Source organism: Gasterosteus aculeatus, chromosome 5, assembly GCF_964276395.1.
Source record: "Gasterosteus aculeatus chromosome 5, fGasAcu3.hap1.1, whole genome shotgun sequence".
In the NCBI taxonomy this organism is placed as follows: Eukaryota; Metazoa; Chordata; class Actinopteri; order Perciformes; family Gasterosteidae; genus Gasterosteus; species Gasterosteus aculeatus.
Window position 1 is genome coordinate 14,252,717 of NC_135692.1, and position 27,125 is coordinate 14,279,841.

General features: G+C 48.6%; 5 protein-coding genes and 1 long non-coding RNA gene across 23 annotated transcripts; 3 read left to right on the forward strand and 3 right to left on the reverse strand.

The window, feature by feature from the left end:
* The first annotated feature begins 992 nt into the window (after positions 1-992).
* Positions 993-4,813, forward strand: LOC120819083 (tectonic-3). 2 transcript variants are annotated; one of them, XM_078103580.1, is made up of 15 exons: positions 993-1,270; positions 1,367-1,503; positions 1,613-1,727; positions 1,797-1,894; positions 2,053-2,165; positions 2,260-2,368; positions 2,533-2,645; positions 2,722-2,760; positions 2,853-2,927; positions 3,017-3,136; positions 3,208-3,306; positions 3,402-3,505; positions 3,622-3,769; positions 3,867-4,001; positions 4,101-4,813. In XM_078103580.1, the coding sequence occupies exons 1-15, from the start codon at positions 993-995 to the stop codon at positions 4,344-4,346; spliced, it is 1,929 nt and encodes a 642-aa protein (XP_077959706.1). In that variant the 3' UTR covers positions 4,347-4,813. The 2 variants fall into 2 exon arrangements, with proteins under 2 accessions (XP_077959706.1, XP_040032111.2); XM_040176177.2 differs by having other exon boundaries at positions 993-1,503.
* mto1 (mitochondrial tRNA translation optimization 1) lies at positions 4,449-9,872 on the reverse strand. Of its 2 annotated transcripts, none has more exons than XM_078103579.1 (13): positions 9,614-9,872; positions 7,774-7,976; positions 7,489-7,688; positions 7,278-7,395; positions 6,654-6,952; positions 6,401-6,513; positions 6,119-6,309; positions 5,906-6,036; positions 5,575-5,779; positions 5,319-5,490; positions 5,128-5,237; positions 4,813-4,970; positions 4,449-4,695 (listed from the first exon to the last, which is right to left on the reverse strand). In XM_078103579.1, the coding sequence occupies exons 2-13, from the start codon at positions 7,961-7,963 to the stop codon at positions 4,534-4,536; spliced, it is 2,049 nt and encodes a 682-aa protein (XP_077959705.1). In that variant the 5' UTR covers positions 7,964-7,976; positions 9,614-9,872; the 3' UTR covers positions 4,449-4,533. The 2 variants fall into 2 exon arrangements, with proteins under 2 accessions (XP_077959705.1, XP_040032110.1); XM_040176176.2 differs by lacking the exon at positions 9,614-9,872 and adding an exon at positions 8,486-8,654.
* On the forward strand, positions 9,010-18,365 carry LOC120819068 (ataxin-2-like protein). Of its 14 annotated transcripts, none has more exons than XM_078103558.1 (24): positions 9,022-9,245; positions 9,623-9,763; positions 10,549-10,588; positions 10,734-10,790; positions 11,059-11,130; positions 11,295-11,454; positions 11,784-11,905; positions 12,006-12,097; positions 12,225-12,476; positions 12,586-13,010; positions 13,102-13,188; positions 13,285-13,398; positions 13,593-13,673; positions 13,815-13,876; positions 14,390-14,736; positions 14,828-14,897; positions 15,246-15,371; positions 16,081-16,144; positions 16,262-16,443; positions 16,560-16,722; positions 16,911-17,020; positions 17,122-17,301; positions 17,389-17,560; positions 17,764-18,365. In XM_078103558.1, the coding sequence occupies exons 2-24, from the start codon at positions 9,645-9,647 to the stop codon at positions 17,823-17,825; spliced, it is 3,159 nt and encodes a 1,052-aa protein (XP_077959684.1). In that variant the 5' UTR covers positions 9,022-9,245; positions 9,623-9,644; the 3' UTR covers positions 17,826-18,365. The 14 variants fall into 14 exon arrangements, with proteins under 14 accessions (XP_077959691.1, XP_077959684.1, XP_040032068.2 ...); XM_040176134.2 differs by having other exon boundaries at positions 16,581-16,722; positions 17,672-18,365; XM_078103562.1 differs by having other exon boundaries at positions 16,581-16,722.
* On the reverse strand, positions 18,342-22,498 carry adprh (ADP-ribosylarginine hydrolase). The gene is made up of 8 exons (XM_040176250.2): positions 22,363-22,498; positions 21,949-22,063; positions 21,753-21,861; positions 21,277-21,375; positions 21,073-21,178; positions 19,334-19,600; positions 19,032-19,246; positions 18,342-18,847 (listed from the first exon to the last, which is right to left on the reverse strand). The coding sequence occupies exons 1-8, from the start codon at positions 22,389-22,391 to the stop codon at positions 18,705-18,707; spliced, it is 1,083 nt and encodes a 360-aa protein (XP_040032184.2). The 5' UTR covers positions 22,392-22,498; the 3' UTR covers positions 18,342-18,704.
* A 241-nt stretch (positions 22,499-22,739) lies between these two features.
* Positions 22,740-24,726, forward strand: LOC120819136 (uncharacterized). 3 transcript variants are annotated; one of them, XM_040176280.2, is made up of 3 exons: positions 22,740-23,243; positions 23,331-23,375; positions 23,870-24,726. In XM_040176280.2, the coding sequence occupies exons 2-3, from the start codon at positions 23,336-23,338 to the stop codon at positions 24,523-24,525; spliced, it is 696 nt and encodes a 231-aa protein (XP_040032214.2). In that variant the 5' UTR covers positions 22,740-23,243; positions 23,331-23,335; the 3' UTR covers positions 24,526-24,726. The 3 variants fall into 3 exon arrangements, with proteins under 3 accessions (XP_040032214.2, XP_040032215.2, XP_077959726.1); XM_040176281.2 differs by having other exon boundaries at positions 23,110-23,243; positions 23,334-23,375; XM_078103600.1 differs by lacking the exon at positions 22,740-23,243 and having other exon boundaries at positions 23,254-23,375.
* LOC144408020 (uncharacterized) lies at positions 23,229-25,577 on the reverse strand. The gene is made up of 3 exons (XR_013467768.1): positions 25,042-25,577; positions 23,863-24,496; positions 23,229-23,774 (listed from the first exon to the last, which is right to left on the reverse strand). It is a non-coding gene; the product is annotated as an uncharacterized LOC144408020 (long non-coding RNA).
* Positions 25,578-27,125: the final 1,548 nt, after the last annotated feature.

Below are 27,125 nucleotides of genomic sequence, written 5' to 3' on the forward strand. Positions count from 1 at the left end.
CCAAAGCGACGTACAATAAGTGCATTCAACCATAGGGTACAAACTCAGGAGAACAAGAAACAAGAAAGTGCAATTTCCTCAAATAAGCCAATTTACAATTTGCTATAGATGAGTGACGTTACAAGTACAATTTAAGTGCTACAATTTGTAAGTCTTTAGTCAAGGTAGAGTCTGAAGAGGTGTGTCTTTAGTTTGTGGTGGAAGATGTGAAGGCTCTCTGCGGTCCTGGTGTCTTCAGAGAGCTCGTTCCACCATTTCGGCGCAAGGACAGCGTGTGTTTTGCTCTCAGTGAGGGAGGAACGAGTAGTTTTGCAGATGCAGAGCGGAGAGTGCGGGTTGGGATGTCGGGTTTGACCATGTCCTGGATGTAAGCTGGACCCGATCCATTCACAGCATGGTACGTGAGCTCAGCTTTTCCCCCCCACTTGACTCATATGCAGCTCCACAAAACAGCTTTCTAATTGAAGTCATTTTTCAAATAACTTGAAAGCATTAAAGTCGACATGCAAACCCCACATTCAGCCAACTACATACTGTATATATATATCAAATTATATACGTTTTAGATTATTTCCATGTGTTTAGTCTATCTTTTTGTCTTTGTCTAATTTTCAAATAAATGAACTTCTTCACACATGCTTCTGACATCTATGGTTAGAAGAAAGGTTCCTCTCTTTTACAGGTTTTACGGCAGCGTCCTCGTAAGACCGGAAGTCCCATGACAGCTTCCTTAGCAACAAGGTGAAGCTCTCTAACGTGTGTGTAGTTACGTCAGCGTGTGTGTGCGGGAGCGAGATGCATCCACGGAAAATTGGATTGCTTATTTCATGTTTAACGCTGTATTTGTTTTATTATAAGCACTCGCACTTGTGATCGACGTAGCAGGAATAATTTCAGCTAAGCTAACGTTAGCTTGCTATCTGACCCGCTCACCGGGCTCACGGTGGACATCGAACGTTAGCTAACGTTAGCTGCTATTTCTCTTTGCGTAAATGCATTTCCGCCAGTGGTTTTGTTCCTTTCAGATATGCTTCTTCTCGTGTGGACGTTTAGTTCACGCGGCCACAGGTTCAGGGGTCACTTCGACCCTCATTCCGAGCTCCGTTGACGGGGAGCCTTTCAGCTCAGCGACCCCTGCTGCGGGGGCCCCGGCGGCCGTGGACGTCACCAGTGTCGCCGTGGACGTCACCAGTGTCGGCCCCACTGAGGCGTCCACTGAGCACTCGACCCTCACCGCCAACCTGGACTCCACCCTGGGCTCCACCCTCACCTCCAACCTGGACTCCACCCTCACCTCCAACCTGGACTCCAGCCTCACCTCCAACCTGGACTCCACCCTCACCTCCAACCTGGACTCCAGCCTCACCTCCAACCTGGACTCCAGCCTCACCTCCAACCTGGACTCCACTCTGAGCTCCATAGCAACCACGCCGCTGACTGCGTCCGTTGCCGCCTCTGAGGCGCCCCCCGCGACCCCCGTCCTGCCTCTGGTGACGTCAGAGGGTAATTTACAGAACACCTGTGTCTTTTTGGGATGTTTTGTGTTTCCATCCAGTCTTTTGGGTTGTGAGGCCGAGGGAGCCTCTGGATTCATGATGCTGTTGTTTTAAAGGTTGCCTCTGTGATTTAACGCCGGATTTCTGTGACATCGGTTGCTGCTGCGACACGGTTGATTGTGGGATTGCGAATTTGAGTGCTGTCTTCACTGGATGTCCACAAAAAGTCATGTAAGTCAGCTGCTCTAAAGTAAACCGCACACGAAGCTGTTTACAACACTTGGGTATTTTATTTGACAGGTTGGGCGTTTGCATTGAGAAATGGCTGGTGTTCACGGCTAATGTGGATTCGTCCCTCGTCACCGTCACTGACTCCTTGTTTTGTGTCAGGCCCACGGGTAAGTAGAAGTAATCCTAATATAATCATTTGAAATCAATTAACCAATTATGTTTACCGTTACCAGGTAAATCACTAATTATGCCACAGTTCAATTTTATAACCGCAAAATTGAAGTATTCACAACTAATTCCATTGAACATCTGCATTACCCAACAGATAATGCAGCCCAGTCCCTCCGAGCTCCAGCTCCGTATTTGGCTCTAGGGGACTCGTACCACTTCTCACCACCAGCGCCTACGAGCAGCAGCCACAGCAGAGGCTTCTACAGGGTACGGGCCCTCTCCCGCCATTCAAAGGGAGGTTAAACTGAAGCGTACACTGTATCCGCGGTAGATTAAATGGGTAATGGAGTGGTTTTTGCAGGTCGATGACGTCATCCAGACATATTTCTCCAACTCCACCGTGCGGGGTCTCCTCCGCCAGCCGTCCCCGGGGGCTGCTGCGGCGTTCTGCACCAACGGCAACCCCGCAAGTGAGTTCCCACCAAATACAAATGTTCTTTTGTGTGTTTTTGCTGTTTGTGTTTTTTTCTTCTCTTCATAACAAACATTGTTATACTGTATGTGTAGTATATTGCATCTGTACGTGAAAACCAGATTAACCACTGTAACACCTTCGGTCTCCCTCTGCCTGCAGAGTTCTTGAGGTCCACCTCCCTGTCTTGTACCCGCGTGTTGACTCCTCAGTCGTGCGCTACAGATCCAAATCTCAACGCCGGTTCCTACTTCTCCGACATGAGCCTGATCAAGGTCCTAAAGCCTGCATGCGTGTATGACAACACATATCTCAGCGCAAAAAGGCTAACATCAATATCTTTGTTTACAGACTCCGATAGTGGGGACAGAACCGGTGTCAGACTTCCTGGTAAGTTAATGATTGTACATATTTAAAGCCATACATTATATAATGAGGAACACCTTTGTGTTACCACAAAACTTGCAAAACTCTTGTTTCAGATCCCAGTTTCTCCGTTGTCTGAATGGCCGGCACCAACTGAACAAAATGACTTGTGTGTCAATGTGGTTAAAAATGTAAGTTTATTACATCTATTTTATTTTGTCCTCTAAATGATTCACTATTCAGTCAAACTGACTTCTCCTTCTCCCTGATTCTCCCTCAGGTGGAGTTTGTCATCAGATACACAGAAAGAGGGGATCTCACTTCTGTAACCGTGGACGTAGTCTTAGCTGATGTGGATCCAACTCAGTTGCTGTTGCAGACACACTCTGTTCAGTTTCAGGTAAGGCCACAGATTTGATCCCTGACTGAACCGATTCGAGCACGAAGATAAAGGCCATTTGTCTCCCCCAGCTGGCAGCACCCAGCTCGCCCTCGGGAGCCCCAATCCCCGCCGTTGGAATCCAAGTGGGATCCCCTGTGATCGGTCGCTTTGATGGAGCACCGCGGCCCGTATCCTTAGAAGCAACGTCGTGAACTTCGCTCGAAAGTCATCGTTTTGGTTTGACCAAGCTAGCTTGCGCCGCGGTTCCTTGACAGCGAGTCAGCTGAGCACACTGGGGGTGTCGCGGAGCGGGGAGTGTTCCTCTGAGCCCAGCGGACGAGCACCCGTCCTCTTTGCACACAACGCCTTAGATGGATGCACATTCAGGCGAGTACGCTACCCTGCGTCCCCTTTGTCATATAGTTATGACCATTGGTTTTACATGAAGAGTAGCTAATTAAAGCTTCCATCTGTCATTTCCCTTTTGCCCGCGTGCTGTTTAGCTCTGAATCCCGGAACTGCTCGGAGCTCCGGTCCCAGATCTACGGAGTCCTGCGGGGTCTCGCTGCTCCTGATGTCATCGCCATGAACTTTGGGTCCCAACCGGACTGGACGAGAGTCCTGACGCAGGAATGTCCGGTCAGCCTGCAGGTAAAGCTGAATCAGGGAGTTGCTTGTTAGGCTTTTTTGAATGATCTGAAACGTTGAATTTATAAGCTTGTGTTACTTATTTGTTTCCCTCTCACAGGAAACATGTAAGTCCGGCTGCGTCCTTCCTAAATCTCTTTCTATCAGAGTACTGTGGGCCCGCCAGGGTCCCTTAGACCTCCCTCAGAACTACATCCTGGGGGCCAAATACCTATTCCGATGTCAAAGTCTCAAGGTAGACCGATAAAATACTTATTCAATATATTATTATTTTCAGTGCACCACACATCCTTTTATGAAAATGACCAAATCCTCTTTTTTTTTTTTTTTTCAGTGTCCTCTGTCGTCCCCTGTTCCCCTCACCACTGAGGTGACGTTTGTGGACATCACCCTCTACCCAGAACCCCCCCGGGGCTCGCCTCGGCCAGACTGGAGGTTTCCGTTTGGTTTCTTCTCTCGAGGCTCAGCGGAGCTGGACGGGCACGTTGTCGTTAGCGGCAGTGTCACTCAGGAGGTCACGTGGAGTTTCAAGCTGCTCGCAGCAATGTTACTAACAGGATTAGAATTCCTTATTAGTTAGTCGCATAGGAGGAGTTTTAAGGACTTCTTTTCTTGAGGAAATAGTTGTATATAAAAGCTGTTAATAAGTCATTTCTTTTGTTTTTTACAATATAAAGAGGTATTTTTCCCAAGTTAAAAAAAGATCCGTAATTTATTCTTTTGTACATACAGTTTTACAAGACATTGGACGGGTCGTATCGCTGAGGTTATGATGCATTCTTTGCCGACAGCTCGGCTCTTCTTGCCTCCATTTGGTTGTTTTTGTGTCTCAGCGCTCTCTTTCCTTTTTGTCCCGTGTGGCGTACGTAGTTGAAGAGATGGACGATTGCAGCTGGAGTTATTCCCTGCAAACGAGTAGCGGCACCCAGCTGGAAGAAAAGCAGGGTTATTTGTTTTTTTTTTTTTGCAATAGCTCAAAAATGAAATGTATTCAAGAGTCCAAAAGAACAACATGTTATTTTTAAGCAACAAATACTCATTCTCACAGTGGTTGGTCGAACTTTGTCCAAAATCTCTCTGACCTCCTGAGACAGAGACACCGACAGGGAGAAATAGTCTATGTCCTGTGGGAGAGACATGTTCTCCTCCTTCTGGATTCTTTCAATTTCCTTCTTCTGTAGGTGGCAGTGAGGCCTGTACACAGCTGACAAACACAAGACACGTCTTACCGAGAAGGAAGGAACTATGTCAAACTAGCGTGAAATAACAATATTGAAGCAAAAGTTTTGAGGGTGCTTGGATCAGAAACCGTGTCTTCATCACTCAGTTGTCCCTCAAAATGCCCAAATATGTCATTTTACCTTCTATCTTGAGTCTTTGTGAGAATTCCACGTGAGGGGAAAGGATCTCTGGGAAGGCCGACGCCAGCGTCTCAAAGGACACGTCGTTGTACTGCAGCACCTCCATACCACTGGAAATGAAGGAGCATCGGGGTCAAAAGTCCACTCGGTTGGAACCGTCGCCGTGGCGATTCCACGTATTGGTCACTCACGTCAGCATGGTGTTCTTGGCCTCGCTCATACCCACGTCGGGCAGCCGTTTTCTCCAGTTGCGCGTGGACAGAGCGAGCGCCTGGAGGGCCGTCAGCGCGTCCTGCAAGCGGTCTCGAACTCGGACAGCCTCCTGGTAGCGCGAGGAGGAGACGCAGCCGACCTCCTCGAAGCCTGGCAGAGAAAACCATCCGTAAGAGGAGAAAGGATTTAAAAAAAAAAAAAAACAAGCCAAAAGCAAAAGCAGACACTCCTTACCTTTCAGAGTCAGGCGGAGGTCGGCGTTGTCCGGCCGTAGGGAGGTTCGATACTCCGCCCGGCTGGTGAACATGCGGTACGGCTCTGTAACGCCGCGACTCACCAGATCGTCGATGAGAACTCCAATGTAGCTCTCCGTCCGAGACAAGGCCACCGTCGGCATGGAGAGCGCCAGGCGGGCAGCGTTCACTCCGGCCCACAGGCCCTGCAGAAGGAAACAACAGCACGGCGGGTCACAAAGCGGTTTAGTGTAACTTCTCTAAATCATCAGGAAGCAGAAGGCTGCAGGTTGCGCCGCTAACAATACGTGCACGGTAAAAAAAGCAGCTACCTGTGCAGCGGCCTCCTCGTACCCCGTTGTTCCGTTAATCTGACCGGCCAGGAACAGACCCTGGGTGCTCTTGACCTGCAGGGCGGGGCTCAGCTGAGTGGGGCACACAAAGTCGTACTGAACACCGTAGCCTGTGAAATGCAAGAACATTCAGAGCTGCCGTTTCCCCCGAAGCTCACTTATCTATGTACCGTAGATCAACTGTTGCTGTACCAGGCGTGTGGATCTCCGCTCTGTGCAAGGCGGGAATTTCTCTGATAAGACGGAGTTGCACGTCAGGGGGCATGGTCATAGACAGGCCCTGAGGGTACAAGAGGTCAGAGGTCACGCCCTCGGGCTCCAGCCACACCTGGTGCTGTCGGCCTGGGAAGCGAAGCACTCGCGACTCGATGGATGGGCAGTATCTGTGAGAGACCAGGACGGGTCATTTCTTTGGGGTTTCAGAACACACGGTCTGGTGTGTGTGTGTGTGCGTGCGTGTGTGTGCGTGCGTACCTGGGGCCCTTGGTGTCTTGCTGTATGTGACAGTTGAGGTGAAGACTCTCCCTCACTACTCTCTCCACACCAGGAGTAGTGTAGGTCAGGTAGCAAGGCAGCTGCTCTTCAGACTAAAAACAAGGAGGAATTGAAAAGTCAATTTGTAAAGTCCTTTTGTCGACCGAACAGAAAAATATCTCGACTGCGATTTCTAATTTCTTCCACGCGATTGAAACTAAGGCTGTTCCGTCTTTTCGAATGCAAACCCTACCTTGCAGTGCGTGCGTGTGTTGAGGAAGCTGAATGGAGTTGGATGGCTGTCGGGGGGATGGATTTTCGCCAGGGAAAAGTCCACCGACTCCTTCACAATCCTGGGAGGCGTTCCAGTCCGCAGTCGGCCTACCCGGAGCCCCAGCGTCTCCCTCAGGGTCTGTGATAGGCCGGGACTCGACGGAGCGTCGCCGATCCGGCCCCCGGGGGACTCGGTTTGGCCCATGAAGAGGGAGCCAGACAGGAAAGTACCGGTGGTGAGAACCACGGAGGCGGCTGAGATCGGGTGAACTTCATTTGCTGAAAAGTTGTCAAAAGAGGTGCAAAATCAACAAACGTCTAACGTGTTAAGAAAACAAAAACAAGATGCAAACCAGTTTGAGATGCTTTTTACTGGTTGGCACCTATTTTAATGGATCAAGTGTCACACGACAAACTCAAGCTTCTAGTCCTGATATTTAGAATTTAGTAGGAAATATACAGTGACTCAGTAGAAATATCAATGATCAGATTTACCAGATAAAGCTGCACAGAAAACAAAGTACAAAATAATTAAAGACAAAAAAGCCATTATCTGTCAGAGCTAATAGACATCTTTATTTAAATCACAACCTTTGTTCCTTACCCAAACGTATCCCCGTGACTCTGTGCTGTCCAGACTCCTCTGGGTTCGGGTCGGACACCAGCAGCTCCTCCACGGAGCCCTCCAGCACCGTCAGCCCGGGAGTGGACAGCAGCTCGGACTAAAATGACAAAACCGCCGCCAGAAACACCGTTAACTCAAAAATCGAGGACAGAAAACACAGAAAAACAAACCACACCCGCGTTGAGGAAACCTGAATAAATTCCCGGTAGCGCTGCCGGTCCAGCTGGGCCCTGGGGCCCCACACAGCGGGGCCTTTACTACGATTCAGGATGGAGAAATGGATGCCAGCGTAGTCTCCTGCTCGACCGCACAGCCCGTCCAGCGCGTCGACCTCCTTCACCAGCTGGCCCTTCCCCACTCCGCCCAGAGACGGGTTACAGGACAGGGCCCCTGGAGGAGGAGGACAAAATGGGATTAGAATCTACATTGCACGAAGACAAACGTTTTCGTAAAGAGTAAACTGTCTTTCTCTCACCAATGGTTTGTATTTTCTGGGAGACCATGAGGGTCTTGGCGCCGACCCGGGCTGCTGCGGCCGCCGCCTCGGTCCCGGCGTGGCCCCCACCCACAACAATGACATCGTACCGCTGTCGGGCCAGGTGACTGGCACGTCTGGAAACCAGCGACAGAAAGCTCTGCAGGGCCGGAGGCTTCTTCGTCAACATGTGGCACGAGTACCTTTGGAGTCGGGGGGGGGGGGGGTCAGGAATGTGGATTTTTGGAGTAATTAGAGCAGAACGCCGCAAAGCCGCTTTAATCTTCGGTCTGATTTAACAATTATTTTGATATTCAAACTGGTCTGAATGTTTTTTAACTACTGTAATTGACATGCATTAGAGACACGGTTCTTTAGGAAGGACGAACAATACTAAAAGCTGTAATGCCTTTAAGAGAGAGTGTTGCAATTAAATCAAAAAGCATAGTTTAACTTAAATTCAGTTCTACGGTTACTTTCCAGTGGCCAAACTGCATAACGTTTCTCTTATGTGTTGAACAGATATATTAATACCACATCATAAAAATACCCTTTAGCAATAACATTACAAACGTCATGTATTTTTGTTTAGGCTCAGAAGAATACAAGATGGACAGAATACTATATTTAATATATTATATATCAGTCAACACAACGGCTCCGTATTTCACGAAGGCACCTAACAAAAGTAACCAAATGAAGGTCTACTCACAACTTATTTAGAAGAGGACGAAGGAAACCTTAAATGCAATAAGCACATTCATCTAGGACCAAACCGAGGTTCGAGGAGGGGTGAAGATAATTCGGACAGCAGATGCCGGCTATGTAACACAAACGCTCTCAACGGAGGCTGCCATGTTGTTTTCCGGCGTACAGCCGTAATGACTGGTGTACGGGCGCACTAGATCAGTTCGGTTTGCTTCGACTGTCCTTCAAAGTGCTGATGAATTCATGACTGAGATGAAAACAAATGAAAACACAAAGAAAGTAACAGAAACAGCCATAAAAAGTCCGCGGGAGAAGCCGGAGGTCATGAAGTTAATAAATTAGCGCTTTTTAGGGGAAACCACATATGCGTCTTGTTTACCGACTGCCGCGTGTGCAGTAAACATCACTCATTCTTGTTCATAACAGAGATCCATAATGACTGATGTAGTCAAGTATCGATTTCAATGCACACATCCGTCCACGTACGCGCACTCACTAGTAGGTCAAATGCGCATGCGCACGTTAGCGCCCCCCTTGCACCGGGTTTCCAGTCAGCCGCGCGCGGACTGAGTCAAGTGAACCTACCGAGAGGTGGTGTTGACCGTCCGCAGCAGGTTTTCAGTAAGAAACCTGAGAAATCCAACTTCCTTAAGTAACTGACAGTAACGCCGAGGCCTTCATTTTCAACGGAAGGGTCAGCGGTGCCGCAGTCAAGGCGACGCGACAGAGAGAAGAAAGTAAATCCCGGAGGGAAAGCGACCGAAGTGAGCTTGAGGATCCAAGCTAATGCTAAGCTAGCTAGCCGTTGCTTAAGAATTAACACTCAAACTCGGGTCGTTTCACCCGTCGCTTGCTTCGACACAACGACTGTGGTTACAAGGTAGATAGTCAAGGCAAATTGTTAGCTTATATGTTACACTTAAACTAAATAGTGATGTGTTTTGCCTTCACGTTTTAGGCCACAAGCGACCCGTAGTCACTTAGCAAGAGTAGCGTTAGCTCAGTAGCCGGTCTTTTTGAGGTTAAACCGGCTCCGCGATCTACGGGACAGGTGATATTGCTAAAGATAGTTCGCTTTCAAAGCCACTTCACAGCGTGAAGTATCACTGCTTATAACTTAGCTTAACCTTACAATTGGTAGGGTCAACGCCTTTTGCTTTGCAATGCTGAAGCAGCAACCGGGCTCAGGCGGGAGAAAAGCGTCCAACGGAACATCGGGCCCCGTCGGTATGTCTCCCCCGGTCAGCGGCATCAACAGTGGCAACAGGGCACCGGCCGGGAGGTAAGCGGGCTGGGAGGGGGTTTAGTTCAGGATAGTCCGGGGATTGTCCTGTTACTTAAGAGGCCTACCGGTTAAGGCTCGGTGGGTGTGTCTCGGATGTAGCGTTCCCTCCAGGCCAATGGAACTAGTTCATGTTGGATTGATGGGGCCTGCGAACCAATAGGAATGCACTCGTTGAAAAGTGAGGTTTATCCCGTCGGTGAAAGCGGTGAGACGCGAATCAGCATACATTGCTATTCAAAGTTTATCTGACCCCTTCGTGCCAGCGAAGACGCGTTGAGGATTGCATTTGCTTATAAGAAAGACTCATGCAAACAAAGTAACAACAACTATTTGAATTGTATTTATGTCCAGTAGCAGGTCGTGTGGTCAGAGATGTGTGTGAACTCTTGCCAGCTTAGCCCTAATCTTTGTTTTGTAACCGCTTGTGACGAGCACTGATAGCTTCCCTTTGGTGGCTTTTTAATTGGAGGGTGCACTTAGTATCGGGAGCGATCCCATCACGTTGACTCTGGTCAAATGATGAAAATATTGCTATGTGTTTGGAATATTGACCAATAGACGTTTTCTTTAAGATTGATGTAAAGTAGACATTCCTAGTTATTATACAGACCAGCTCTGTATGTATACAGTACAGGCCTCAAACTAAGCACGTCAACTTCTCTTGACTTGGCTATATATTTGTGTACATGTGCAGCGTGACGCTGCCGTGACAAGCTTTGAAAACATGTACTGCTTTTGTGTCTAAGGAAAACAACATATTTGAACTGTTCTGTTTTCTGCAGGAATCGGACTTCTGTAAAGCCAACATTCCAGTCCCCTCCTGTGAGTATAGTGAGATCTACACTGTTTTACTTGGTAGTTAACAGATTAAACCTTGTGTTTTTTCTGGATGCATCACTGTGAGGTTGTTTTTATGTCATTGTGAAGCATCGCTTAATAGATACGTCCTACCCTTTCCCATCTGCAGGTGTTCGAGGGTGTGTACAACAATGCCAGAATGCTTCACTTCCTCACCGCTGTTGTCGTAAGTCATTCAATTTATCAATGTTGTACTCAGACCAAGATCATTTCTCTTGATAATAAAAGCCGTACATGGTTAAAATGCCTTTTCTACATGCTGCTGCATTAATTAGTTGTTGTTGAGAGGCCGGCTCAGCATCCTGTGTCAAAGCAGCTACTGACAATAGGCAGTGTACAACATATTTACAATCAATTTTTTTAACACTGTTGCTGTCTTCAGAGTATCTCTAATCTGCATAATTTATGACAAACCTTTCTGGTGACTTTCTCAGGGTTCCACCTGTGACATAAGAGTGAAGAACGGCAGTGTATTTGAAGGCATATTCAAGACACTCAGTTCTCGGGTAAGAAGCTTACATCATGTTTTTCCCTCCTTGCAATTTATTGAAGCACTACAAGTTGATTCTGTCACTGTAAAGGTAAACCCTTCAATGAAGACTACGTTGTTTTACGCCACCCCGTGTAGGCTCACATGTCCTCCAATGTCATCTTAATCGTTTGTTTGTAGTGCGAGTTGGCTGTGGACGCTGTGCACAGACGCAGCGAAGAGGAGAGCTCAACATCACTTCTGCCACGGAGAGAGGATATCACTGACACCATGATCTTCAACCCCTCAGACATTGTGACTATGATCTGCAAAGATGTTGACCTCAACTTTGCTACCAAAGGTTTGCGCACACACACACACACACACAGACCTACACGTGACCTCGTAACCGGGGGCAGAGATCAAAAAGATGCAGACGTTTTTCACAGATCTCTAATGTATTTGAAGTTCCTAATTGAAAACTTAATTGTGTTAAAGTCAACGTATGATTGTGTTCATCATTAGAGGGCCCCTTGATTGTAAATTCGTTTTGATAGGTGAGTTTACTTTAACTGGCTCTTGAACTTAAGGGCCAACAATGGTACAGGAGAGCAAAATGATGCTGATCTGTAAACATCTGGCCAAATGAACACATACAAGAATTTTTTGTTTTTTTGTTTTGTCTTTCAGACACCTTCACGGACACAGCCATCAGCTCCACTCGCGTCAATGGTGAACACAAGGAGAAGGTTTTGCAGAGATGGGAGGGAGGAGACAGCAATGGAGAGAGTTACGATCTGGAAAACGATGCAGTGAGTCACTCAAGCAAAGCTAAACACCAACTAGTGGCCATGTCTGATTCTGAGCCATTTAATATGGAGAATGTCATTAACCTCTTTCTTATATTTCCAGTCCAATGGCTGGGATGCCAATGAGATGTTCCGTTTCAATGAAGTCAAATATGGAGTCACGTCAACATATGATGCCAGCCTTTCCATGTATACGTAAGTTTCCATAGAGCTTCATCGTGGAATGTTTCCTTTTTTAAACAACAGCGTCTAAATCTCATGTCTGAATATTCTTGACGACCTGATCATCAACATTTGTTCCCCGCTTCCTCCTGCTGTCTAGTGTGCCACTGGAGAAGGGCAACACCGACACGTTTCGTCAGAGGGAGGCGCGCGCCGCTCGCCTGGCCAACGAGATCGAGGCCAGCCCCCAGTATCGCCATCGCGTCGGCCTTGAAAATGATGAGGGCAAAAGCGAGGAGGACAAATACAGTGCCGTGGTGCGCGACGGCAACGACCGCGAGAGGGGTCGGGAGAGCCCCCGCGACCGAGAGCAGCGCGAAAGGGGCCGAGACAGCCCCGGGGCCAACACCAGGTGAGGGGGGAGGGGGTGTTTGTTTGTGCGGCCTGTAGAGAGGTACTGTCACACTGAGGAGATATCAGTGGGGTTGAACTGACCGTAATCTGTTTTCTGTCTCTCACAGGGATGGCAAATACATTCCATTACCTCAGCGACAGAGAGAGATGAACCGGGAGCGAGCCGAGCGAGGTCCCGGCGGGCCCCCGCCCCACAACCGTCTAAGCGGGGGTTATCGGTCCAACCCTGCGTCGTCCTCCTCCTCCTCCCCCAGAGCCCCACTGCCCTCCGCTGCTGGACCGCAGTCCGGCGCCTCCCCGTCAGAGAGAAACAGCCCCCTGTCGGGCCGAGGTGGAGCCTACCCGCCCCACCACCCCCAGGGGAGCCCGAGCCCCAACTCCGGCCCCGCCGGCCCGTACGCGCCGGCCCCTCAAGGAGGACCAGCGGCCTCGGCTTCCGCCGCTCCGTCGCCATCCAGCCCCCCTGCTCCCCACGGACACGGGGTCCCTCATTCCCACTCGCTGTCTGACACCGGGCGGCCCGTCAATGGAGGTACGTGTTAAACACCGTCAAAGTATTTCAACAGCATCCATGCGTGTTTTTAAGACGGAATTAATTGTGAAACCTTTTTATTTCCTTTTAGTCTCTATGAGAACTTCTCCTAAAGCCCAAAGACCTCCACAGTCGGGCAGAACAGTCCGTACTTCGAACTCTCATGCTCAGTCCACAGGTACGTTCTGCCAGCTGTGGTTCCAAAGTCCTCTTCTATTTTATCTAATTGATTGTGCCTAAATTCTTTTTATTCTTCCCGGTCTTGTCCTCGCAGCTGCTCGTTCTCCTAAATCAGGTTCTTCCCAGGACACGCCTTATTTGGACACCTCGTCCGTCTCTATGCCTCCCATGAAGACGTCTGGCCCCGCCCCTCTCTTCCCTGTCGATGGTACGGTCCCACATCTCGCCGCCTGTTTTATAGCTCCGGTCTAATCAAAGTCGATACCCCCTTTTTCTACGATGAAGTTATCTTCGTCTGCCTTAATGAGACGTCACCTTTTTACATTACGCACGGATATTGAAGGTGGAATCTGATGCAGAATTTTCACTACAACTAATTAGTTTACCGTCTTGTTTTTACAGTGAATGAGATTCTTGGTGCAGCTGCAAAGGAACGCGCCGCAGAGAGTCTGAACAGCACCGAGGACGGCAAGAACACTAAAGGTTTGTTTAAAAGACTGATTAGTTTTGAGAAATTAGACTTAATTTAACTTGACCGGTAAATCCACTGTTATGCAATCCACTTGCGCGTGATTATATTGTGTTTCCCATTTTGATTAACGTTGATTACCTCTCCTCCCCCAGCCCCCTCTGTTCAGCAAAGGTCGCAGATTGAGGAGCTGCGTAAATTTGGCAAGGAATTCAGGGTAAGAGTTTATTTGCTTTTCTCTAAAGCGTGAAATTATTAAAATCTGTGACAAATCAAGAGGATGTGACCTGCTACATCACTGATGTTAGACACTTTCTCTAAAACATCCCTCATGTTTGGTTCACGTGAGATTGACGGTATATTTATTTTCTAAGAAACACAACATCTCAGCGTAAAAATGACAGTGTAGTTTTTACAATAAGGTTGTGTGTTTTGTAATTTATGGTAATTTCTCCCATTTGTTTCAGTGGCAGATCAGTCCGGTTTCTCATGTGCCGTTTTTTTGACGATGAATCTGTTAAAATTAGTTTTATTGACACAAACCCGACCGGAAAGACATTTGCTTGCTCTCTGCTGGGCCGTTACTCGATTTGTTAATTTAAACTTTGTACTAATAAAAAGTTACCCAGATAAAAAGCTAAAATTGTTCACATTCACGTACATACAGTAGATCCCATTCGCCTGTTTGCTAAATTATTTTTTAAGACATTTCCGCGTCCCTCTTTTTCAGCTCCAGCCGAGTGGAGGCAGCGGCAGTTCGCCCAGCTCCCCGGCGGCAGCGACTCCGCCTGCCGTCTGTGACGTCGCTACACCCGGCGGCGCCCAGCCCTCGCCATCGGACGCCCACCCCGCCTCGGAGCCCAAAACCCAGACTCCGACTCACAGTCCTTCCCAGCACCCACCTCAACCTTCCCCGGGCGCCGCCGTGGACGCCGCAACGACACCCGGCGCCACGACAAGCGCCAGCCCGACACCCGCTTCAGACAGGCACTCGCCAGCCAACCCGCGGCCAGCCAGGACCCCGGGCAGCGAGGAGGCCAGGTCCGAGTTACCGGAGCGGACGGAGGGCGTGCCGGAGTGAGTTTCAAAGAGTTTTTCTGTGGTAAATAACTTGATTTTGCTTAATGATGTCATTTGTAAACACTTTTTTTCCTCTGACATCTTTTAGCCAAGTGAAGAAATCGACCTTAAACCCCAACGCTAAAGAGTTCAACCCCATTAAACCTCTAATGCCGATGGTAAGTAATGTAGCTTGTCATGTAACTTGAGAAATTAAAGAATATGTTAATGTACTCTAAAAAGAATAGAAATAATATTTATTAGATACAAATACTAGCTGTTTTTCAGTAGATCTGTGTCATGTTTGTATTTTGTTTTATTTCTAAGTCGGTAATCAGCAGCACTGACATGTACAAATATACTAATAATGTTTAATCCAATAAAACATTTAACTTCCTTCACACTACCCCCATTTAATTATAACTACTTAGCCGGGAAAAGGCATTTGTTACATCTCTAAATGTGTTGAACGCTTTGGATTGAGTGACGTGCTGATGTTCTTTACCTCTGGTTCTGTTGTCGTACAGGCGAAGCCCAACACTGCGCCAACCCCCCCTCGGCCAACTCCTCCCAGCCCGGTGGTCCTTCAGCACCCAGGCGGACAGGGACAACTGTACAACGCCCCCTACCTCTCCTACATCCACTCTGTGCAGGTACGTGAGCTCAAAGACTTGAACTGGAACTCTACAAATGTGTAACACAGTAGCAACAGAAACATTTAAATTCCTGATGAGAAAACATCATTTAAAAATACATAAATGTAGGTTTAAAAAAAATGTTTGTTTAATTTGATGATGCGGACTTTTTAAATATTTAAATCTACAAAATGTCAAACTGGTATAAAATGAACACCATAGCTAAGCAGATCTGTGAGTCCTGCATCGCTTTATATAAGAGGTGACTTGCAGGTGTTTGATCTTTTTTTTTTTTTTTTTTTTTTTTTGACGGCTAAAACTAAAAGGTGCTTGTGGGTTTAATTGTGGACGTCACTGAATAGACTATTGAAATGAAATGTATACAATAATAACTTTAAATCCTGATACATTTGTGTGTTTGCTGTTATTTCATAATGTTGCCTTGAGGCCACTTATATTTGCTGATCAGTGTCAAGGCTGTAAACTGTTCCATCCAAAAACAGGTCTGACTGATCTCTGTTATTCCAAAGTGTGTAGGTGGAGTCGGGTTTAGATGTTAGAAATAGAAGCTTATTGCATAACGGGTCAAATAGAATGAACAGCTCACAGTGTGTTTGTTTCCTTACCAAATGTGAGGACGGAACGTTTTCTATTTATTGTAAAGTCCTCAGACAAATGTGGCTTTACGAATACAATGTAACTGAATTGAATCGTTTCTGTATTTCAGCCCCCACAAATGTACCAGTACACCATGTCTGCTGTCAGCCAGGGAAAATTCCCCAGGACCAAAGGTAACACTGCACTCACATTTGCGTTGCGAAAATAACAGATTCCAAACATGCCGCAATGTTTGTCCCTCCATTCTTCTGTCCTCTTGACGATGCTCTGCGTTCCCCGCCCCCCCCCAGGACCCGTCGTGGCGCAGCGCTCTGATCACGGCTCTGCAGGACAGCCCATGCTGCAGGCTGCAGCGTCAGCGACTGGGGCCCAGATGGTAGCGTCGCCCTACCCTCAGTCCTACCTTCAGTACAACCCACAGCAGTACAGCCAGCAGCAGGTCATCCAGGCCATGGCGCCGTACCCCGGACAGGTAGGAAGTCCTGCTGCCAGCGCCGGGTTCTCCAGCGCCGGCTTTAGGTGGTCCGCGGAGTGTTTGGAGGAGCGTGGAAGTACTCGGGGGTTCTAACAGCTGATGTCAATTTGAAGCTCTTTTCTCCCCCTCTTCAGCCGATGTACTCCATGCTGCAAGGTGGAGCGAGGATGATCAGTCAAGGTGGGGGTCCCCACCCGCAAGCCATGGGTCCACCCGGAGGCCCCCAGTTCTCTACGCAGGGAGACGGATCTCAGGGACCGCAGCAGGGAATCTACGGTGGGTGGGCGCAAACGTCTCTATGCAGACGGTACTGCCGTGTTATTAATGCCAAGTCGTCCAAAACGTAATCAAGCAATGAGAGAAACTTTCACAATGAGCAATTTCCGTAGTTGCATCAAGAGTCGTTATTGATATGAAACATTGGTACAAAGTCGTTTTGACATTAATTCTCTTTCTCCGTGTAGCTCCACAGTCCTTCGCCCACCACGCGGGACAAGTCCATCAGCCGCAGCCCTCCAGCACCCCGACAGGCAACCAGCAGCCTCCCCAGCACGCTGCGCCTAGTCCTGGTCAGGTAAGACTGCCAAAGATCACCGCTACTTTCTCCCCCCCTTCGCGAATCCAGCCTCTGGGAGACGCTTGTTGAGACCAATGATGTTTTTTTCTCCTCCTCAGAATGCCCAGTCAGGCCCACAGCCCCAGTCCATGTACCACTCCGGTCCCCTTTCAGCACCTACCCCACCCAACATGCCGCAGGGCCACACGTCTCCACAAGGCTCTTTCCCCATTCAGGGCTACAGCATCCACAGCCACCAGGGAATCCCACAGACGTACCCCCTCGGACAGATAACGCAGGTAGGGTGTTGCACCACCGCAAGTTAAACCGCTAAAAGCAAATAGTGTCTTGAGCTTATCTTGGTTCGTGCGCCCCCCCCCCCCCAGGCCCACGTACAGGGAGCCATGCAGGGCCCCCACCACTCGGGGAGCCACGGTCAGCCCCAGTTGGTGATGTTGCAGCCGCCTCCTCAGCAGGGCCCCGGCTCGGTGCCCCAGCATCCCCAGCATGGGCCGCAGCAAGGAGCGCACCAACACTTCTACATCGGACACCCGCAAGGTAAGAAGCCCCGAACGCACCGGCCGTCCCTCCATCTTCTCCGTGGCTCGGAGCGTAGCATTGATAGCGTCTGCTGTTTTCTGTCGTCTCCCCCGCTCCCCTCCCCCACAGCAATGCAGCTACAAGCGCACCCCGCTCCCTTCCATCAGCCCGGAAACTAAACCCCCATCTGCCCTCCTCCCCACCCCCCAAACTGTTCTTAGGAATGAACCCCAACATCCCGGCCGCCTGCTGGATGTTGGCCCAGACTGAACGCGACTCGTGAAAAACAAACTGAACTGATGGAGAAGTCTGAAGTCTTACAGCACCTTATTCTTCTACTGCAGCATTCATCAGTGAAAACACTTGGCGTCGCTGAGGACCCCTTTTTTTTTTTATGCTGACGGCGGCGTGTCTGCCCCCCTCTGCCCCCCCCCGGCTGCGCTCCAGCTCTTCTCTCCAACTTCTTCCCAATGCAGAGACATGAGGCACCTTGCTGGGTGGACTAGTCGGAGAGGAAAACATACGGATGGAAACCTGCAGCAGACACCACCTTCCAGAAGTGTTTTTTTTAGCCTTGTGGGGTTTTTGTAGGGACAATGACACAAAAGGAAAACTGTTGTGGGATTCGCACCAATACAGCATGAAAGGACCGATTTCAAGAGGGGATTTTTAGCAAATTTACCTTTTTTTTTTTTTTTTTTTAATGAAGCAGATCCAGTAGTCAAAACCACCTCTAGGAAAATACAAGTAAAAAAATGGACAAGACAAAAAAAATATTAAAACTACAATGGCCAAAAAATAAAGTTTTCAACTTAACTTCCAAGCTGTTTCAATTTATTCTTGTTCTTGTGCTGCCGTTACAGTTTTGCTTTGCTACGCGTGAAGCCGCTTACATCCGCAACGACACACCGAAAGATGTTTTTCATCAGACGATAACGAGCACATTCCATTAGAAGCTCATTAAAATGTCACGTCAAGCTGAAAAGTAAATCAAGTGATTACATCCCAGGGGGATTTTTGGATTGTTTTCCCCACCCTCATTAGCTTGAATCTGTTCCACTCGGCGGTGCAATTCTGTGTGAATTTAAAGCGGTCACTAGGGGGAACCGTCTTCTTTGGGTCAGTGGGGCGCTCGCTCCGATGTCCCGCCGGGCCTCGTTCCTCAGCGCGACAGGGCGTAGAGGTCCTCCGCGCTGCGCTCCAGCCGGTCTCGGTACTCCAGGTCGGAGTGGTTGCCCTCGGGGACCCCGCGGGTGCCGTGGAGGAGCCCCCAGCAGCAGCAGGCGATCGCGGCGGTGCCGCCGCCTAGAAGACGAGCGGGCAAAGAGGACTTGATGACACGTTCATCTCCTTCTCCAATATCGTTATAGTTGATGCACGTTCCGTTATGTCAACTTTTTTTTAATGAGAATTACGACCGAATACCAGTGCTTTTAGTTTGTATGCGAACCCCCTCCCCCCCACCCATATTCCTGATAGAATATCTGACCTCCGTGGAAGCTCGCTCTGCTCATCAGCTCCTCCCAGTCTGAACCCGCCCCCAGCAGGGCGTCCAGGGCGATCATCGGGGCGTCGTGCCCGCTGCGTCCCGCCCGGCCCGAGAGGCTGAAGCCCTCGTAGGCCTCGTCTCTCTCCGCCGGGCCGTAGGAGGAGGGCCAGATCACGGGCCCCACCCCGCAGGAGATGCCCCTCGAATCCAGGTACCTGCAGGAACAGACGCGAGAGATTTTCCTAAACGTGCCCGCTGGCCTCCGATGTAACCGTGGCGCCGGTGTAGGAAAACGTCGGTACCGCTGCCACTTGTCGCAGAAGTCGTCCCAGTCTCTCTCGGCCTCCTCCGCGGCGAAGCCCCGGCCCCGAACGAAGCTCCTGGCTATTGGACAGGCCTCGCTCAACAGGCCCAGGCCCCAGCTCGTGATCGGCCTGCGCTGGACGGCGTACGCCGTGAACAGGGCGGACGCCACGGCCCCCAGGAAGCCGGTGGGGTGAGGGTGGGTCATCCTACCCGTCTCCACGGCAACGGCCACCAACGACAGCAGCTGGTGGGGCTTTGGATACCTGATGGGGGGGAGAATCAAGTATTTAAATCCTTGTCAGCATTTATTTTCTTTCACAATTGTGATTTTGGGCGGAAGGTTTCCCCGAAAAACCGAATGACGTCAATCAGGAGAGAAACGTTTCTCCTGTTATTTTCTGTTTGCAGTAATTACTTCTTTTCATGCTTTAAATGACTTTGGCTGAGAGCATAACCAACTTGTTGGAACATTGCTTCTGTTTATACCGTTTAAATTTTACAATTTATATAATAGTTAAATAATAGATACCATCCAGTTCCTGGTTAATTCCTCCCTACAACCAAATGCAATGATGACTGGAATTAATCTACATTATGTTAATCACTAATTTGTTCTCGACGGATTGTTTGAATCCCGTTTTGAGCAACAGGGTGAAACCACTCGGATCCTCCAATCCAAGGATCAGCTGGTTTTTAGGATCTGTGAAACTGGGATGGAAATGTTCTCCTACACTCTTATCAAATAATCATAAGAATATTTAAATAATCAAAGTACCCCTCAGCATTTCCTGAGAGAAGACGGAGATACGTTTTGTCCAACAGATGGAGGGAGGAAATGTGTGACACTCGAGTCAGGAGTTATTTTGGACTCTGACCTCAACTTTGAAGGTCAGGTCAGTAACATGAGAAGGCCACTCATTCTCAGTTAAACACGTCAGTCAAAGCCCCGCGATGCTCCCTGACCCCAAACTGGAGAATGAAGCTACGGTCCGTCCCAGAAGGCCGGTGTCAGCGAGCCAAATCTTTTGTATTGAATGTACTTCATGGCTAAAAAGTTCTTGCTTATTACTGCAAACGTCAATCTCACAAGCTGAAACCTACAGATTCAGGAGTCAGATGACAACTAGTCCGAACCCAACAGAGAGGCGCTTAGATCACCTGCCATTTAAAAGATATGAATTTATAATTTATTTATAATAAAAGTGCCACTAGAATCAAGATCAATTTGAAACATTTTCCCTTTTTTTCTCGCGCGTAGTCATTAAGTAGCACTCAAGCTCGAGATGGCAATAACCCAGTATAATTAACAATTAAAAAATGATAACCATGACGACTCAGGTGAAGAAAAGGGACATAACATTAAAACTGAAGCGCATGAGGATTAGACTCCTGCATTTTTGTTGTAATCTAAAGTCTGAACAATTCACTCATCTCCCTCGACAGGACGTCCCTAAACAATCAGGCTGGAAAAATTAATATAATATTGCGTAAATTATTTAGCACGTCTTCATTTTATAGACAGCGTTGTGGGTACACACACTCTCCACCTCCCCACACTCATATTTTATTTAGAGAATCAATGTGAAAAAACTGAAGTGAATCGGAATTTAAAAGTTTTAGATAGTCAATATGTGGCTTCCAGATGAGCTTTTCGTACATAAGAACATGTAAAAATTAAAAAAGGGGGGCGGGGGGGCATCAGGGACAAAAGCAGGTGACGGGCCGAGCGTCTCACCTGAGCCCGATGCACATGGACCTCCTGGCCGCTCCGCAGCCCGTCCCCTCCGCGTTGTAGGGAACTCTGAAGCCTTCGTCCTCTCCGGGCTTCAGCTGGGAGACTCCTTCAAGGGTGCAAGACCGGAAGTCAGACGTCTGACCTCCTGCAGCGCCGAAAATAAATAAACGAACAAACGCGATACGGTTTTAAACTTTGCGTCACCCAAAGCGCTTGAAGGCCCCGGCGTCCTCCCGGCCATGTGCTTCATGCCCTCCACGTATCGAGCGGCCACCTCGTGCAGGAGTTGCTCCCCCGCCTTCCCTACGAGCCACACAACGCAGAGCCGGCTTGTTGAAAATGTTTTCAATATTAACTGGGTTTTTTTTTAAAGGATGTTGGCGCCTCGTCATCAACGCCAGCTGTTTGCCTTATCACAGCGAAAGGTCAAGTTGAATTTCTACCATTTCCATTCCACTCGTGCAGAGTCGTAATAGAGCAGCAAATCAAGGCCAGACAGGAAATTAGATTTGACCTTTGATTACTGGGAGGGTGTGTGTGTGTGTGTGTGTGTGTGTGTCCTTGTGAGGTCTCATCGGAACACCGATTATTAGATCAACCCGACAAGTCGGCCGTTTGAAACGAACAGAACCGACAAGGGGGGGGGAGCTGCATCGGAGCGAGCGTCATTTCAAGCCCACCGGTGGCGAGTCCTTCAGCCGTCGCCAGGTGCAGAACCGTGTCGGCGCTCAGCGGCCAGTCGGGGGGCTCGGCCTTGATGCTCGCCAGACCGCCAAGCGCTCTCAGCTCCTGCGGGAGGAGAACGGACAAGGATGGATGTGGTTTTAGTTTCGTCGGTACCTTCCTCCCCTTCGTTGGCGCCGGTCCCGGACCGACCTGATGGATAGCTGGTCCCGACTCATTGTGCTCCCAGAGCCCATTCCTGCATCCCAGAGCGTCGCCGGCGCCACTCAGCAACATGGCCGCTTTGTAGTGCTCCACTGTGGCCGGCCTGGTGGGCGCGAGAGAGACCACGTTAACACGGTGAAGTGACCCAGAGGGAAACTAAGCGGCTCAAGCAAAACCACGAACGTGCAGATTCTTGCTTATTTCACGTTTTTTTTTTTTCTTTTTACAAATTTTCATTTATTTCCTCTGAGTGATTTCAACTGAAGCAGTTTTGCACATTTCAACAGCACCGAGGTTAACTTTTTGTCTCCACTGACACCAGAGAACACTGTGCCGAAGCTGCTTCAAAATAACACAAATCCTAAAAAAACAACCACGCACGCACAGACAACCTGTTCCGACCTGTGGCGCGTGACCGCGCGTCCAGACATCACGTGGCTCTCTGGCTTTGTTTGGACGCAGGGAGCGGGTCGTCTCTCCGCGCGGCTCACCGGCCCCTCGCGGCGCGTCCTTCCCTCCCGGGCGGCCACACACGCAGCTTAACGCCGCTCGCTCCTCTTTGCGTCGTCACTTGCTCGTGTGGGTTCAGTCGCTGCAGCGAACACGCGCCTTCCTCCGCTGAACTTTTTTTAAAGAGACGTTCGCGGCAAAAAAAAAAAAAACACGCAGCTGCGCGTCGGTTGTTGCGGAGGAATCGCACGCGGACAAGATGGCGAATCTTCCCAGATGTCCTTTAGACTTTTGCGCTGCTGCACCGCACAGAGTGGGATGTCAAATAAAACCCTTCCACAGATAAACAATAAAGTCCACCAACGCTTTTTATGACGTATGGAATTAATTAAATTAACTGATCGTAAACTGTTTAATTAAAAAAGCCTGTTTCAAATTTAAAATTAATTAATTGATGTATTTAATTTACTAAATCTATTTTAGCACGTCAACCACTAGACAGAAAGCAGCGTAAGCTGATTGAGGTTTAGTTTTCCAGATATTTTTACCAGATGTTGAACAATATGTTCAATGTGTTCATTCATGAAAAAGTTATCAACCGGAACCTTGTTAAAGGAGTTCTTCACCATAATGTGTGAAGCCTGATATTCTCCGAGGCGAGGACGAGAGGGACTCCCTGTAAGCGCCATCACAGACGTAAAATGGAACGTTCTTCTTCTAGAACTCGTAGGTGTCATGACAGGAAGAACGAGTGGTTCCACAAAGTAATTCTGTTCCGTGGACGTTCCACATCAGCACAGATCCACACTCGAGACGTCTTTGTGAGACCGCAGGTATTATTGGTTTATTTGTTAAATTACAGACCACTTCTTTGGAAGTAAAGTATGTGTATGTAGCTTTTACTTTGTTTCAACTACTAGCAGAAATGGGTGAAAGAGGAGATGGACGTCACAGCGGCAGAAACTGTAAGTAGCCGGCTTGGTTCCTCTGCAAGTTTTCCCAAAGCGAACTACTTGGGCCTAACTCAAATGAAGTGATCATCTCCCTCTGCTCTGTTAGCTGTCTGTTCCATTTACGCTGGGAAAGAAACATGATGTTCACAGAGAAAGTATTCAGACTGAGCCACCAAATAACTAGTAGACGGTTGCATTCATTATTTCTGTGTGTCCTTGTGTGTCCAAACATCTCTGAAATAAGCCAGCGGGGTTTAGAAAAAATAATAATAATTTGGTTGTCAACATTATAAATGAAGCCTCAAACTATTCGGTTCCACTCGATGAGCCAGGGTACCTTAGTTCTTCTTCCTCTTCAACAATTTTCCAGCAATGGAAATCCTCCGGAAGCATAAAGAAAAGGGGGTAAATCTGTGAGGGGGAATTTATTTGGTGGTTAAATCTTTTACCTATGAGGAAGGCAAATGTTCACTTTCATGCAATAATTGCCTATGATCACCTTGCAGGGCCTCAAGCCATCGTTCACTGGGTTTGCAGAGGAGATCAGCTCCACATCGCCGTGATCAATTTTCTTTTCAATTACGCACAAAGGCACCGCGGCTTGGCGGGCGTTTTGGACTTGAACGAACCCGAGGACGAAGATGCAGACGATAACGACGACGAAATCGAGGACAACGGCGACCGGCAGGGCGAAAACCAGGAGGAGGAGAACCACGGAAACATTGCCCACGAGGACGACAATGACAAAACTCTCAACCACGACAACGGCGCCACGAAGGGCGACGATGGCGTCCACGTCGTCGACAGCAGCGAGGACGGAGAAGTGGCTGGTTGCAGTGCTTGGTTTGAGGTGGGAGTCAAGGAGGGGGATGAAGAAGACCCCCCGCCCGGAGCGCCGAGGAAGAGTTCGACGGAGGACGACCGAGAAGAGGACCTTCGCGAGAGACCGCGGAAGGATTTTGGCGAAAGCAGCAACGGCACAGACGGCGCCGGTTTCAGCCGAGAAACTGGAAATGGTCAAATGAAACATGGCGAAGCTCCTCTGCCGGGTCCATCCAGGAGAAAGACCAACAGAGAAGAAGATGAGAGAAGCAATAAGTCAAGAGGGTGTGATGAGTTTTCAGGGAACGACTCTGAGGAAGAGAATAAAACAAAGAGCTAAATATTCAAACGTATAGATGAGACACCAGCGAAGAAGACAGATGCTCACATTAAGATATTAAGTATTTCACTTCATACGTACATATACTGTACATCTATATGAATATATATATATATATATATATATATATATATATATATATATATATAGAGAGATGCTAATATCAATAAAAACAGGTTAAGAAACATTACTCCCAATAAAGAATGAGATACGTCTATTTTCTTTACAGAGAGGCATCGCCATTCCTGTATCCAGAGGCAGTGTGTTACACAATTCAAATCTGAAAGCTGTACTATTAAAAGAGAAAAGCAACGGAGGCCCTTTGTGGGAACATAAAATGAAGCTCTTGGATGCAGGAAAGCACAAGGTCATTTAAAGCGTCATGAACACGCACATACATTTATAACCAATTCTAAAACGCCATCGTGTGGCACTAAACAAAAATAGTCAAAACACCCCCAATCAACAGATCAGCTAACTTCTTTGTTACCAATTATCCCAAAGTCGAATATTTACCCCGATAGGTCTGCAAATACACACGCAGGGTACGTGAGGAAGGAAGGAATAGTTAATCTGCATGTGTAGGTCGACGGCGGAAAGCCACGGTGTGAAGGACAATCTCTTAGCGGTGTTTGGTGTACGTCCGCATGGTGACCCTCGGCACGGTGGAGGTCCCACTGACGGACAGCGATCTTTAGACGCGGGGGACTTTGCACGCGGCCCCGTGCAGCTGGGCGGCAGCGCGAGTCGCGACAGGTCATGTCTCCGAGGTGTCAGCGAGCATCCGTCCCGCCGAGCGAAACACACGGCGGTTCTTTGCGTCTCGCGCCCTGCGGTTTCGTGGACCTGCGATCTGCTCAGCAGTCGGACGGGCCCTGAAGCGCTTCCCCCTCCTCCACAGGGTGGGGCGGTTTTCCCCGCATCGGACGCAAACAGTTGCCCCCAAAGCCCATCTGGTGATTGACGCCAGCAGCTGGTGGATCCCCACGCCGGACAGTGATTCCCTGTGGCCGATGCACGCGGCCCGTCTTCGTCAACGGGCGATTACCATCAAAGAGGAGGCGTCGCCCGGGGAGGGGGGGGCGTTGAGGTCGCCTGTAGGCTGTTTGTCACATGAGTCGTCAGGGGCTATAAAGGCTGATGGAGCCAAAGAGAGGCGCCGCGGTGCAATCAGAACAAATGGCCCGCGTGCAGACATGCCTCGGTGAACTTTGGCGTGTCTGCAGTTTCATACTTTGTCACTATATCGCTGTTGTTGTGAGGGACCTCGCTGCTGCGAGCATGGGTTTGTTTGCGTGTTAGTGCTCCAGAGGATAAAGCAGCTGGTGGACAGAAATAGAAAGCTTTATTAATCCTTTCCAGAGTGCAAGGAACTCACACATGAACGACGAAATAACACACAAATGACATCCGAGAGATTTAAGGGTTCATTAAAAAAAAATCCAACTCGTACCTTCAGAAGAACACTGAGGCGTCCTGAGCTGCTCACTCAGTGAGCTTCTGTCCAGCAGCAACACAGTGTGATGGATTCAGAATAAATTAATTCACTGTCTTGGCCGATTTGGCTGTCCATCGATCCGTAAGTGTCCTGGGGAAACCACCCCTTCTTTCCGTCTGAAATCAACAACCAGCATCCAACAATCGATTTTAGGGCATTTTCATCACGCCAGCTGAGAAAATATTCAACCTCACGTTTATGAGGCCACGTCATTGACCAAGTGGGGCCGTGTCATCTGAAAGCTTTGGGATCTTTATGGGTCACCTGCTGTTGTCAACAGTGCGAAGTAAGAATAGAAAGGGATTTAAAATCGTTCCCTGTGGTGCTCCGTTTCTTGTTAAGCTAGTTAGTGTCAGACAGTTTTTAACAAATAATCTAAGAAGTTAAGTTTATCATCCACTCCCACATCCTTTCTGTATGCAAACGGTAAAGGGCTATTGGAAGACTGACGATAACCCTTTTCAAAACATTTAATTATGTGTGACGCCAGGGCTTTAAGTCCTGTTTGATTATTGGCTGTGGATTTAAAATCTCAATCCAGGTTCCTCGCGGCCTAATTGAGTTGAATGCACTCTGAATTAAAGTAATAGTTTGGCATTTTAGGGGAATAAACATGTTTACCTTTTTTTTCGAGACAGGGAGAGTTGAGAGGATGGAGACTATTCTCATATATTTTCAGTAAATACAGTATACAGCTCCATCTAGTCCTTACATTTTAAAATGCAAGTGCAATAATGGCTGCCACTCTAAAAGCTTCATGAATTATGAATGTCTTCCTCCTGAAAGTACATCGGATAATGAACAAGGAGATTACGCTCTTGCTTTTCAGCCAAACCAAACAGCACCAAAGATGGTCCCCGCTCACCACTGCTGATTATCAAGCCACAGACGGTTCTCCTCGTGTGATTAGGATTTTTATTTTATTTTTTATTTTTAAATATCCCCCTTCGGCGCAGTGGAGCTCCAGTGAGGCAGCACTCATTCTCCACCAGGGTGGTCACTTTAGAAGGTGCAGTAAGTCTGACAGTCCAACAATTTGTCTCCCGGGTTGCCTCTTGGGGACGAGGGACGGAGTATCTCACGCGTGTGCTGGATGACGTGT

What these genes read in the sequence shown, in the direction of transcription:
- LOC120819083 (XM_040176177.2), top strand. Translation starts at nt 993, where the DNA reads ATGCATTTCCGCCAGTGGTTTTGTTCCTTTCAGATATGCTTCTTCTCG. An exon ending in GCCTCTGGTGACGTCAGAGG is followed by an intron (nt 1,504 to 1,612) that starts GTAATTTACAGA and finishes GTTGTTTTAAAG; the next exon opens with GTTGCCTCTGTGATTTAACG. An exon ending in ACAGCAGAGGCTTCTACAGG is followed by an intron (nt 2,166 to 2,259) that starts GTACGGGCCCTC and finishes TGGTTTTTGCAG; the next exon opens with GTCGATGACGTCATCCAGAC.
- mto1 (XM_078103579.1), bottom strand. Translation starts at nt 7,963, where the DNA reads ATGTTGACGAAGAAGCCTCCGGCCCTGCAGAGCTTTCTGTCGCTGGTT. An exon ending in CCAGAAAATACAAACCATTG is followed by an intron (nt 7,689 to 7,773) that starts GTGAGAGAAAGA and finishes CTCCTCCTCCAG; the next exon opens with GGGCCCTGTCCTGTAACCCG. An exon ending in ACAAAGACTCAAGATAGAAG is followed by an intron (nt 4,971 to 5,127) that starts GTAAAATGACAT and finishes TGTGTTTGTCAG; the next exon opens with CTGTGTACAGGCCTCACTGC.
- LOC120819068 (XM_078103558.1), top strand. Translation starts at nt 9,645, where the DNA reads ATGCTGAAGCAGCAACCGGGCTCAGGCGGGAGAAAAGCGTCCAACGGA. An exon ending in ACTTCCTCACCGCTGTTGTC is followed by an intron (nt 10,791 to 11,058) that starts GTAAGTCATTCA and finishes TGACTTTCTCAG; the next exon opens with GGTTCCACCTGTGACATAAG. An exon ending in AAAATTCCCCAGGACCAAAG is followed by an intron (nt 16,145 to 16,261) that starts GTAACACTGCAC and finishes GCCCCCCCCCAG; the next exon opens with GACCCGTCGTGGCGCAGCGC.
- adprh (XM_040176250.2), bottom strand. Translation starts at nt 22,391, where the DNA reads ATGTCTGGACGCGCGGTCACGCGCCACAG. An exon ending in GGGGCCTTCAAGCGCTTTGG is followed by an intron (nt 21,179 to 21,276) that starts GTGACGCAAAGT and finishes GCACCCTTGAAG; the next exon opens with GAGTCTCCCAGCTGAAGCCC. An exon ending in CAGAGCGAGCTTCCACGGAG is followed by an intron (nt 18,848 to 19,031) that starts GTCAGATATTCT and finishes CTCGTCTTCTAG; the next exon opens with GCGGCGGCACCGCCGCGATC.
- LOC120819136 (XM_040176280.2), top strand. Translation starts at nt 23,336, where the DNA reads ATGGGTGAAAGAGGAGATGGACGTCACAGCGGCAGAAACT. An exon ending in ACGTCACAGCGGCAGAAACT is followed by an intron (nt 23,376 to 23,869) that starts GTAAGTAGCCGG and finishes ATCACCTTGCAG; the next exon opens with GGCCTCAAGCCATCGTTCAC.